This window comes from Notamacropus eugenii, chromosome 1, assembly GCF_028372415.1.
Source record: "Notamacropus eugenii isolate mMacEug1 chromosome 1, mMacEug1.pri_v2, whole genome shotgun sequence".
NCBI lineage: Eukaryota > Metazoa > Chordata > Mammalia > Diprotodontia > Macropodidae > Notamacropus > Notamacropus eugenii.
Genome location: NC_092872.1, coordinates 2371992 through 2384272, shown reverse-complemented (window position 1 = coordinate 2384272; position 12281 = coordinate 2371992). Strand labels below are relative to the sequence as shown.

The 12281-nt window shown below is 48.7% G+C and overlaps 1 protein-coding gene across 3 annotated transcripts; it reads left to right on the top strand.

The window, feature by feature from the left end:
* Nucleotides 1-3332: 3332 nt before the first annotated feature.
* PPM1M (protein phosphatase, Mg2+/Mn2+ dependent 1M) lies at nt 3333-11819 on the top strand. 3 transcript variants are annotated; one of them, XM_072650231.1, is made up of 11 exons: nt 4125-4208; nt 4342-4542; nt 6268-6391; nt 6530-6784; nt 7130-7242; nt 8774-8858; nt 8993-9111; nt 9231-9294; nt 9671-9778; nt 10584-10732; nt 11162-11819. In XM_072650231.1, exons 3-11 carry the CDS (start codon nt 6371-6373, stop codon nt 11337-11339), a joined length of 1092 nt encoding a protein of 363 aa, XP_072506332.1. In that variant the 5' UTR covers nt 4125-4208; nt 4342-4542; nt 6268-6370; the 3' UTR covers nt 11340-11819. The 3 variants fall into 3 exon arrangements, with proteins under 3 accessions (XP_072506328.1, XP_072506332.1, XP_072506329.1); XM_072650227.1 differs by lacking the exons at nt 4125-4208; nt 4342-4542 and adding an exon at nt 3333-3643; XM_072650228.1 differs by lacking the exon at nt 4125-4208 and having other exon boundaries at nt 4228-4542.
* Nucleotides 11820-12281: the final 462 nt, after the last annotated feature.

Below are 12281 nucleotides of genomic sequence, written 5' to 3'. Positions count from 1 at the left end.
GGAGAGATGCTACAGATGAGCTGCCCTACATATAGAAACACTGCAGACTCTAGGCTCTGCCATGCTGAAAGGATATCATAACCAGTCTATAAGAATAAACTATAAACTAATTAATACCAGATTGTTCTCTTAGATGGCATTGTCAGGGGTGAGAAGGGGGGAAAGAAACGATCACTAAGTTCTGCAAACCTTGATTGAGGACCTGTGCTAGGCACGGGGGAAACAAAGACCAAACAAAACCTCAGTCGCTACCTCAAGGGCTTACTTTCTACTAGGGGAAGCAGAACAGAGAGAGGAAGTAGAACTTCCTTGCCATTGGTCAGAAGAAGGTAGGTAGGCAGAGGTGATGATCTCAGAGTACTCTCTGTTCTGTGAGGCCCTTGCACAACCTTTAAGGACCGTAAGGGCGTCAAGAAGGACACCCTTTCCGAAGGTTTCCCCTACATCTTCCCCTTTTTATGAAGCACACTAACCTTGGACTCTAAGAGGTTACTAATCTTGGCTGTAAGCACCCATTCTGAAGTACAGAGAGAATGAAACGCAGGATTAGACAAGCACTTAACTCCCCTAAATTGTCCCAGGCCCACTTCAGATTCACCATTGTCCCCTCTACTCCAGAATGCAGAAGACACTCAAATGCCACCGCAGTGAAAGGGAGCAGTTAGGTCTCTACAAAGGCCGAAAGGAAAGGAAATGGATGTAGGAGGACTTGGTTGAGACAACAGGAAGGACTTTCTGATGGCAAAGATGTAACTGCCCACACAGCTGGAAGAACCAGATGATTCCAAAGAAGTGGCCCTTTGAGCCACTCCTTACCCTCCACCCATGCAGATCACCTCCTTCCCTGGGACTTATTCCCCCATAGGGTCAAAGATTCCTTCTCATAAGAGGTGCTTTGAGATTATAAACTGAAAAGAAAATTGTATAATTACTGAGAAGAGAAAGGAGAATGCCTCACACACTCAGGTAGGCACTCACACACTCCGTGCCCTTTGCGCATTGTTTCCTATGCCTGGAATTTTCTCTTTCCCAACCTCTAGCCATTGAATTCCAGTCTGTTCTTTTTCAGCTCCATCTCAAATGCCAGCTCCTCCATGGAACCACCCCAGTATGCTTTCTTTAGGGTATCTGTATTGTTTCACCTTCTCCTGCCCCATTGTAGACTCCATGAAAGCAGGGATCCTGTCTAGCCTTGCCTCTTCCCACAGTGCCCTCATATGCTATGCACACGCTAATCTGAATGAATGGCATAGGGCACCCAAACTCAGAGGCCAGTACAAAGACAGATACACATATGTATGCCCGTGCATGCACACATAGGCATGCACAGATCATAGAATTTGGAGCCAGGCCTCCCCAGAATCCCAGAATTTCAGTCTCAGGAGGCCTCTGAACTAGTCCAACTCATAACTGAACAAATAACTCCCCTACGATTTATGTTGTACCACAGATTGAATAGGCTTTAATGGAAGACCTTATTTAATTGAAGTTTCCTCATTTCTCATCTGGCTACACTCATTTTAGACTTCTTATTTCTTCACCATGCTGTGCCTTCTTCCTCCCCTCTCCCCCATACTTTTTCCCTGAGAAATCCCATCATCCTGCAAGATCTTGCAGAATCTTAAAAGGATCAGCCTTAACACTAACTCATCATCAGAACCCTTTCCAGCTCTGAGTGGAGGGTGCAGTCATGAATTCCTCAACCTCCATTTAAGGAGGGTACACAGGACAGAAATTTCCTCATTTCCCATCCAGCTGCTCTCATTTTACTCTTTGACTTCTTTACCATTCTCCACCCTTTCATTTTACCCCACTTCAGCTTTCTGTTGTGTACCGTCTTCCCCCACTAGACTGTGTTCAGTAGTGACTGACTCTTGGCAAAGCTTCTGGAGGGGTTTGCCATCTTCTTCTCCAGCTCATTTTCAGATGAAGAAACGGAGGCAAATAGGGGTTAAGTGACTTGCCCAGGGTCACACAACACGGCTAGTAAGTGTCTGAGGCCAATTTTGAACTCAGGTCTTCCTGATTCCAAGCCCAGTGTTCTATCCACTGCCACCACCTATCTGGCACATAGTAGGTGCTTAATAAATGCTTATTTACTATTATTCATTGAACTCAGAAAAAGAAAACTACAACATTCCTGAAGATCCTGTTTCATTTTTAGGTCATTAATAGTCACAAGTTTTCTCTAATATCAAGCCTAAAATCATCTCTGTATTTTTCCTAAAGTCTTGTCCCTCATTCTGCCTTCTGGAGTGAGTAATCAACAGTTAGTAAACATTTATGAAGCACTGACTATATTCCAGGTACTGTGCTAAGAGCTGGGGATACAAAGGCCAAAAAAATGGTCCTTGCCTTCAAGAAGTTTGCTATCTTTTGGAGGAAGACAATGCATAAAATAAAGCTGAAAAGGGGGATGAGAAGAGAAGGTACTCAGTCAGGCATAGTGGAGAAGCCAAGAAAGTGCAAAATGAGTGGAAAATGAAGAGAACAAGCCTAATTCCTTCTCTACCAGACAGTTCTTTCCAATATGGCTCACGTGATGATGGTGGCAATGATGATGGTGATGAAGATGGTGGTGGTGGTGGTGGTGATAAGCAGCCTTTAAGGCTGGCAGAGTGACTTCCATCACGACAATCCTTTAGATCCTCCCCCAAAACTCGGAGAAGGCAGGCGCTCTCATCACCCCTGTGTCATAGAGGCCCACACAGCCCTGAAGTGTCTGAGCCGGGATCTGAACTCAGGACTGGCCTCCCTCCCCCTCCAGAACTCTTCCCCTCCCCCAGCTCTCTTCCTAAAGGATGACAGGAGAAACTGACGAATGCCGGGCAGCGCCTCTGTCCAGCATCCCCCGAGTTAACCTTTCTGGGCCCTGGATCTCAGGCTTCTGGGTGCCAGTCAAGACCCCTTGGACGCTTAGAACCGAGCCAGGAGCCTCAGCCCGTGGGTCCTCTCTGTGCCCCCTTCACCGTCCCGGTGTGACGCGGACAGGGAGCCCCACCCCGCGCCCAGAGGGTGCCCCTGGTTTGGAGATGAGCTCACCCGAGACCCCCACGGGGGGCTGGAGCCCAGGGCGGCACCGTGCCCGGGGGGCTGGAGCCCAGGGCGGCACCGTGCCCGGGGGGCTCTTTCGGGCTCGCCGCTGCCCAGACCCGCCCTCCAGGAAGGGACCGAGCTCCACAGCCGGGCCGGCCCCACTCTCGTCCCTCCTCCCGGCCTCGCCCCGCCCTTTCCTGCGCCCCGAACTCCAGGCTCGGGGCTCCGAGATTGGTCTGCCCCGTCGCTTCTCCGCCAGCGGGAGGCCGTCCGTGGGAGCCCCGACGAGGCCGTGGATGAGGGCCCCGCGTGGGCTGCCCCGAGCCTCCGCGCCCATGTCCACGCAGTGGTTCCGACGCCGCTTCCTGCACCGGGTGCCCTCCTGGGGCTGGGGAGCCGGCCTCGGGGACCCTGGCGGGAGCCGGGGGCCCCAGGCCGGCGGCAGAGCCGAGCCCGCCAGTCCGCTCCCCTACCGGCGGCCCAAGTTCCTGCGAGGCGTCGGCGCGGCTCCCCGGCCCGACCCTTACCGAGACCCTCCGGTCCGGCCCAGGCCCGTGTACTGTCCGGCCCCGGACCGGCCCCTGCCCTGGAACGCGGGCTACGCCGAGTGAGTGAGCGAGCGCCCCTGCAGCCTGCGGGCTCCCTCCCGTCCTCACCGCCCTTCCCTCCAAACCCCAATGCCCCTGCCTCCGAGCCCCTTCCTCTCTCCTTCCTCCTCGCCACCTCCTTTCCTGGATCTCCCGCAGCTCGGCCCGAAGGATGCGCGCGGAAGCGGGCTGACTTGGGGCGCCCCGACGGGGGTGTGTAAGTCTGGGGAGGAGTGCCAGGGAGGCGAAGCTTCTGGGCGGAGCGGGTCTTGGGAAGGAGTCAGAGGGAAACATCCCTCTGGGACCCCTTTCCCACCCTGCGCCTTGGGGGATCCACTAACCCCCGCAAGCTGGGGTTGGGAATCCGCGGGGCTGTTCTGGCAGCCTGTGGTGGGCTACCCAGATACCTGGGGCAGGGGCTGGACAGGGGGAGAGGAGAAGGAGGACAAGACGAGCCCAGAGGAAGGAGCCTGCCTCGTGGAGGAAGGGAAGGGTTCAGCTCTCAGGTGTCGGGCCGGACTGCATTGTGCTGGGGAAGGTGTGGGGGGAGCCTGAGCTCTCCCCAGCGGAACGGTTCCTCTTTCAGTGAGTTCACAGAGTGGGTAGACTGGGACAATGTCTTTGAATCTGCGTGGCTGACTGGGGAGAAAGCCCTCTACCTGAAACCAGGGGAGGAGGACCTTTAGAACTGACTGACCTTGGGCAGTTTACTTCATAGGATAATAAGAATTTTGAGCTGGAAGAGATTTCAAGGACAATCTAGTCCCTGGAGATGAGGACACTGGGAGCCAGAGGTCCCACCGCTAGGAAGCAGAAAATAAATCAACACCCGTTTCTTGAAGGCTACCCTGGCATACAGAGCTTAGACAGAGAAGACCTTGCTCTTGTGTGGTTCACAGTTTAGAAGTTGTCAACATAGGTAATCCTAAAACAAAATTAGACCAGAGAATTACAAACAAAGGTCTTTTCTAGAAAGGAGGATCTGAGAAGGCTTCTTGGAAGCCGCCGCCTTTGAGTTGGGTTTTAAAAAAAGTGTAGAAATGTAAAATTTGGAAGAAAGGCATTCCTGAACAGCATGAGCCACTAAGGCAAGGAGGCAAGAAATCCCTGGGCATGTTTGGAACAGAGATTTTCCTAATTTGGTGAGAGCCTAAATTACATAGGGGCAGCTATTATGAGATAAACAATATCCATCAAGGACCTTGAATGCCAGATGGAGGAGCAGGGAGCCACAGAAAACGTTTTTAAAAACATATTTTATTGATGCATTTGCTTTATATTTTAACCCTGCAACTCCCACTCCCCCACTGATTGAACCTTCCCTGTGATAAAAATCAATTAAGCAAAAACCATCTGGTGAACCTGACCTGTCTTAGGAGGCTGTTGCCTCCCTGCTATGGTGAAGGTTAAGGAATATGTTTTATTATCTGGCATCAGGGACCTTCCTGTACTCAGAACTTGGCCTCTTTTTTTAGTGATTTTTTTTTTTCTTACATTGTTATAGTTATCCTGTGTATCATTCTCTGGGTTCTACTGATTTCACTTTATCTGTTCTTCTAGATCTTCCCAAGTTTCTGAAATCCTTATATTTGTCATTTCTTGCTATCCAGCTAGTTGGCACAGTGGATAGAGCACCAGGCCTGGAGTCAGGAAGACCTGAGTTCAAATCTGGCCTCAGAAACTTAATAACTGTTTGCCTCAGTTTCCTCATCTGTAAAATGAGCTAGAGAAGGAAATGGCAGTATACCCCAGTATCTTTGCTAAGAAAAACCCAAATGGGGTCAATAAGAGTCGGATACCATTGAACAATCTTTTTCACATACCCTTTTCAGTCACTTTAACCAATGGTACCCATTTCATTTCTAGGTTTTTAGTTTGGATTTTTCTCCCACCAAGAGTGTCGCTCTAAAAATTTGGGAATATATTGGGCCTTTGTTTCTGATTTTGACATCTTGGGGTATGTGCCCAGTAATGGGATTGGTGGAGTAAAGGCCTGAAGATTCCGGGGCAGAGGAGTAACCTAACCAGGTCTACAGGGGGAAAAGTTATTCTAGCATTGGGAATGAAAGATGAACTGGAGGGGGGAAAGAGTAGATAGGAAGACCTGTAAATTACAATAATCCAGGTTTGGGAGAGGGTAATGAGGGCCTGTACTAGGGCAGTGGATGGTAAGACTATTGAGGAGACTTCAATAGTGGGAAGGGATGTTGAGGAGATGGGTTTGACTTGACTTGGTAACTTAGGTATTGTCATCCATACATCATGTGAAGGAGAGGGAAGCATAATCAAGGGGGGATTCACCCCTCTGAACTTGTTTCTTCATCTGTAAAATGGGAATAAACAAGACTGCCACTACCTCCCTCACAGGGTATTGTGAGGAGTTAAAGTGCTGTAGCTGTTGGGGTTAATAATGACTGGCTCATGATACCACTATATTCTTGGTGGCCTATTTTCCTCTTTTTGGCTGTGTAAGAAAATGGATTGGTTGGTTCAGCCGATGGACCCTTTGTCCAGAGAAGAGCTTGTGTATTCAGGATGGGGAGGGGGACGCCAACTCCAGCTACCCCGCCCTTATCTGGGCCTGTAGCCTCTCTGCAGGACATTTCTTTGGAGTGAGGCCTGAACCACAATTCTGTGGCTATAGGGTTATTAATGCAGAGAAGTCTGAGTTCAACGAAGACCAGGCAGCATGCGGTCAACTGTCCATCAAGCATAGGGAATTCGGGAATGATGAAGACCAGGAGTGGATGATCCTGTGCCAGGAGGAGGTGAGGGGCCAGACTGGGGTCTGGGACTGGGCAGGCCTATTCCTGGAAGGCTAGGTCCTTGCTCACATGTATGAAATTGGGGAAGGACCAAGGCTTCAGGCAAATGACTACCATAACTTATCTACCTTCCTGGCACAGTATGTCACTGGCTGTTACTGGGCACTGTTTGATGGTCACGGAGGTCCTGCTGCTGCAGTCCTTGCCTCCAATATCTTGCACAGCTGCTTGCGAGGAAAGCTGGAGGAAGTAGTTGGGGGCATCCTGGCCCCCCAGCCCCCTATGCACCTCAGTGGCTGCTGCATCTGCCCCAACGATCCCATGTTTGTGGAGGAGAAAGGAATCCAGACACAAGATCTGGTGATTGGAGCCATAGAAGCGGCTTTCCAAGAATGTGTGAGTCTGGGATGCAGCTTGGTTGGGTTGGGGCATCCACAGCAGAAGGCAGGCATGGACTTGGAGACCTGTGGGAGGGGAGAGACTGAATCCCTGTTCCTGAGCATACCCACTAGTGCTAGAGAGGTATCTTTACATGCTCTCAGGGACAGTGGATCATCCACAAAGAAGCCCTGCTTAGGAGGAAAATGAAAAATTGACTAGGAGACTGGGGAAGGAGACTATGAGACTGGGGGCAAGGGACAGGGACGGGGACAGGTGGATTCCACATGGCTCCTGGGTCTCCTCTTCTAGGGCAGTTGCCTGATGGAATCTGGGGGTGGGGGTTGGGGTTTATGTCAACAGGACACAATCATTGGGCAGGAGATGACAGCCACTGGCCAGACTGGGGGCTGCACGGCTCTGGCCATCCTCTACCTGAAGGGGAAGCTCTATGTTGCCAATGCTGGGGATAGCAGGTGAACACCAAGAACCGTCTGGGTCCTGGCCTGGCCTGGGTCTCAGATGTGGGCCCCTGGACAAGAGCCTCAAGGAGGGGTGGGTGAACTTACAACCCCTTCCTTTCCTGTCAGTTCCCTTCTCTGTAAAACAAGAGGGTTGGACTAAATGACCTTGGGGATTCACTGATCAAGGAGACAGCATGGTATTCCCAATCTAGGTAGGACAAATAAGTCACGGACACAAGGTCTAATTCAAAAGAGAACCTGATAAATATGGGGAAGAGATGTGCACAGAATGTGGATTTTTTTTTTTTTTAAGAGCCCAGCACTGTGGCCTGAGAGCATATGAGCTGGGCTTTGAAAAGCAATGTAATATTAGAAAGAACCCTTGGTGCCAGAAGACCTGGTTCAAATCCTAGTACTAACAATTACTATTGTACATGTTAGTTGTATTGTATTGTACAATGTACATATTGTACATATTGTACAGGTAACAATGGCTTTTAAGCCTCAATTCCTTCTATAAAATGATAGATAATTCTCCTAACTCCCTACTGAGGAAAGTGCTTTCTTTGTAAAACTGACAGCACTACAGTAAAGTGTTATTAACAAATAACTTCATATATAATGTTAAATCATAATTATAATAACCCTATTAGAAAATATTAATACTGATTTTAATATTAATGGTATTAAATACTTAATATGCTGTTAACAGCAACATGGTAGAACCAGGGATTCCTAATTCAGATCTGGATTCCAGTATAGAAATCTCCCCCCTCCCTGCCCCCAAGATGAAGTAGGGATCTCCCCCACCTGTTGACGTTTACACACTTACCATGTTCCTTTTTGTGCCAGGGCTATGCCTGCGTCTTATCTGCAATGACTACTCTTTGAACTCCCAAAGGCAGATTTAAGGACTTACCTACTATGCCTTCCCTCTATGTCTCACTCTCAGACCACCTATGGGTGGGTTTAAGTATTGAGGCACAGGTGAAAAAGCCCTGGGCCTGGTAGTCTGGACATCTGGGTTCTAGTCCTGGCTTTTGGCTTATGACTTGCTGTGTGACATTAGGCAAATCCCTTGCCCTCTCTGTGCCTTCTTCTTAGGAAAAAGGGTCGTTGAGTTAGGTGATCTCAGAGATTCCTTCCAGCTGTCGCTTCCTAAAATTCCCAAGGATGGCTCAGGTTAGCCAGTGAGGCATGAAGGGCAATAGGAACCAATGGATAAGAAGAGGAGGAGTTGAGAGCAGACAGAAGGTTTGAGTAGGAGAGTAGTGAAAGATTAGGCTGCAGAGGTGGGCTGCAGTTATGATTACAGGGATTCTAGCTTTAGAATTGGAAAGGACATCAGTTTTACAGATGAGGAAACTGAGACCGAGGTCACACAGGCAAGAGTGGTAGATCTAGGCAGACACATCCACATAGATGGATCACTGCAGACTGGCGATCCATTAGGAAGCTGTGCAAAAAAAGCCAGCTGAAGGGTTAAGGCTCAGACCCCACAATCTCCACCATGCCTGCGACACCCTCTGAATCTCTTTCCCAGAGCCATACTTGTGCAGAGAGAGGACATGAGAGCTCTGAGCTCCGAGTTTACCCCTGAAACAGAGAGACAGCGAATTCAGCACTTGGTAAGCCCCTGGGAGGTGGTCAGGGAGATCGCACAAGCCAGAAGGCTTCTGAGCAGAAGGCTTGGGCATTTTGGGGAGACCCGAGAACCTAGGAAGCAGAGGTTCTATACCATGAGCCTGCTCTGTCCTTTTAGGCCTTCATTCATCCCAGGCTTCTGGCCAATGAGTTTACCCGGCTGGAGTTTCCCAGGCGCCTGAAAAGTGAAGACTTGGGGCAGAAGGTTCTCTTCCGAGACTATGACATGAATGGCTGGTGAGTGGGTTCATGAGGGAAGCTGTGTTTTCCTGTTCTCACTCCAACAAAGACCCTGCTCAGGACCCTAACCACGAGGGTTCTTGGAAAGGCTATGACCCTGTCTGTCTTTCTTTCAGGGGCTACAAACAAGTGGAAAAATTAGACCTCAAATACCCATTAGTTCATGGACAGGGCAAGCAGGTCAGTGATTCTCCCATTCCTTTCTGAGTTTTTTCTGGTTCAACTCCAGTGTTTGACATCTCTATTCTATTTCTAATAGGCATTCATGAACCTTGGTTGAATGGTGGGGTGGGTCAGGAAAAGGGGCCTACTGTGTAGACACACACTTCTCTTAGAATGGGGATTTGTGAGGGCAGGGACCATGTCTTCACTAGACTAGGGCCAGCCTCCCTCCCCCAAGGAACCTAATACAGTAATCTTAGTAATCTTATAGGATGAACCTGCTGCTTCTGTCTCTCTAGCTGCCTAATTTCCCCTCCTACGGGGGAGGGTTACCAGTGACCAAGACACTGGATGGTCACTAGATGCCTAAGCATCTGATGTGTCCCCCCACCAGGCTCGTTTGCTGGGTACTCTGGCTGTGTCCAGAGGGATGGGAGATCATCAGCTGAAGGTCCTGGACACCAATATTGACATCAAACCCTTTCTTCTCTCCATCCCCGAGGTGAGCAAGGGCCTGACCACTGCCTGATGCCCAAGCCATGCCTGAGATTTGAGGCACCTGCATTACTTACAACTTAAGCTGCACGTCTCAACTAAAGCCTTCCCTGTTCTGAATGGTGGGGGTGACCTTGGGTTCTCATGGCCTGGTTTGGGGACCCCAAGCTCTGACACAACTTTTCCAGGATCCACGTGTTTCAAGTGTCCAAGACTCATAGTTTGAGAGCTTTTATCACCTGGTTGGTGGCAGTGATGAATTTTTTCAGCCACAGGGGATCCTTGAATTAGTGAAATAATTGATTAGTCTCACTGGACACTACCCACCTACTCTGCTCTCTAACCCCTTCCTTTCCTAGTGACCACAGTGTGCCATATGCTCATAGATCTTGGGTTGAAAGGGGATTCAGAGGTCCTCCAATTCACAATTCAAACCCCTTCATTTTACAGTTGAAGAAACTGAGGCACAGTTTGCCTAAGTTCACACAGCTGGTATATGTTAGAGGTAAGCTTTGAAGTCCTTTGACTTTAGAGCTAGGTTACTTTCCATCCCATACGCCATCTCCCTAGGTGAAAGAACACTGGGCATGGAGACAGGAGACGCTTCTTTCCCCCATCCTTGAGCATTCATTTCTTCCTCTTTAAAAGCAGAATGTTGGATTCCATGGTCTGGCTTGTCCTTTAGCATTCTGAAGCTTTTTCTGATTCTAACTCATCTTCTTACCCTGGAGAACCAGGTAGCTGGGCCCAGCTGCCAGTGCAACCCTGGTGGTTTGGGAAGAGGACACTGAAGCTCTTGGTTCTGACCACAGGTCACTGTAATAGATTTAGAACAGCAGGAGACGCAGGAGGATGACGTGATCATCATGGCCACTGATGGGCTCTGGGATGTCCTATCTAATGAACAAGTTGCCCAGCTAACACGCAACTTTCTCCAGGACAACAGACATGACCCTACTAGGTAATTCTAATGTGAGACAGGTAGCAGAATACAGCAGAGAGAATACTGGGGGTGGGGGGCTTGGGGCCTGAAACCAGGTTGCCTGATTGCCTGTACCTCAAGATAGGGTAGCACTTGGGATCTGAAGATGTAAGTCCGAACTCTAGTACTGACACTAGCCGTATGGACTGAATACTGTGTCCTCACAGCCGTAATGAGGATCCCATAATCTTTTAAGCATGTGTGAGAAATGAAATTTTTTGTAGGAACACACATGACCAACATTTCAATATTAACTCCAACTCAAGGCTTCAGAGGATGAGGAATTACGGCAGAATGTTGCATTTAGGATTGTCTTGAGGAAAGCACCATAGAAACTGGAATTATTCCCTTAGGATAAAGGGACAGTGTTTCATCCCAGGCCCCTGACTGATTCACTCTCTTCCTCAGGTTCTCAGAGTTGGCCAAATTGTTGATCCACAGAACACAGGGCAGAGAGGATGACACCTGGGAACACAGCTCAGCAGAGAATGTGCTGGTGTCCTATGATGATATCTCAGTGTTTGTGATTCCTTTGCACCATAAAAAACAAAGTAGAAATTTCGTGAGGCCTTCCATTATTGGCTAAGCCCCACCTCTTCTTGAAACCGGATATGAAAGGCCAAGCTGAGGCAATCTCAAAAGGAGTTGGCTGCCTCAAGAGAAGTTGATGAGGATGACCCAAAACTGTCATGGGTTTCACATGTGCCTCATTTACTCACAGCAGGCTCAGGACTAACCAGAAAGGCATGTCCTAAATGCACTCTTGCTTCATAAGTTTTCCCTAAGACCTGGGGGACATATGATGATAATTCACTCTGTGAAGCATGTTCATGAAACTTTAAAAAAAGAGATCTGGCTTACCCTGAGAGGGAGAAGAGAGACTGAAGTAACAAGGACCTCAGACTTTGAAGAATGGCCAAGGATGGGTGGTTCCTGATTTGTCCAACCTAACTTTGGGAAAAGATGGAAAGTTGCCTTTTCCCTAAGGAAACATCATGTTTCTGCTGAGGAAGGGTATTATAAGAAGTCACATGATTCTGGAATAAATTTCCTTATGTCTCCAGGATCCACATGCCTAGTTCTCTGATTCTAAACATTTTGTGGGAAGATAAGGCTCCAGAATGGTTTCTTTATGCTACTTAAATTACCATATACATTTAGGGCCAGGACTGAAAATGTCAACTGGTAGCACAAGGTGATTTGTTTTTTGTCTTTGTAAAGTCTTCCAGCTTTGTCAGAGTTGCCATACAGAGGTGAGTGCCTTCTTACCTTGTAACAACACACCACGCTTAACTAGAAATCTCACAGCTATTAGAAAAATTGGAAATGGAAGATTCCTTCCAGATAACCGTTTTAACTCTCCCTCCCAATCCAGTGCTCTTGCCCCTCCACCAGAATTTGACTGAGTCAGGCTGGCAAGAAGCAGACTTCTGAGATATTCCAAATTCTATACACAAAAAACCAATTCATTTTACTCACAGAAGAAGCCCTACTGTGAAAATTTGTAAACAATTCTAACAGGCTGTTT

Coding starts and splice junctions, on each gene's coding strand:
- PPM1M (XM_072650227.1), top strand. CDS start 3,333: ATGAGGGCCCCGCGTGGGCTGCCCCGAGCCTCCGCGCCCATGTCCACG. Junction 6,785..7,129: donor AAGCGGCTTTCCAAGAATGT/GTGAGTCTGGGA, acceptor TTATGTCAACAG/GACACAATCATTGGGCAGGA. Junction 9,295..9,670: donor TTCATGGACAGGGCAAGCAG/GTCAGTGATTCT, acceptor TCCCCCCACCAG/GCTCGTTTGCTGGGTACTCT.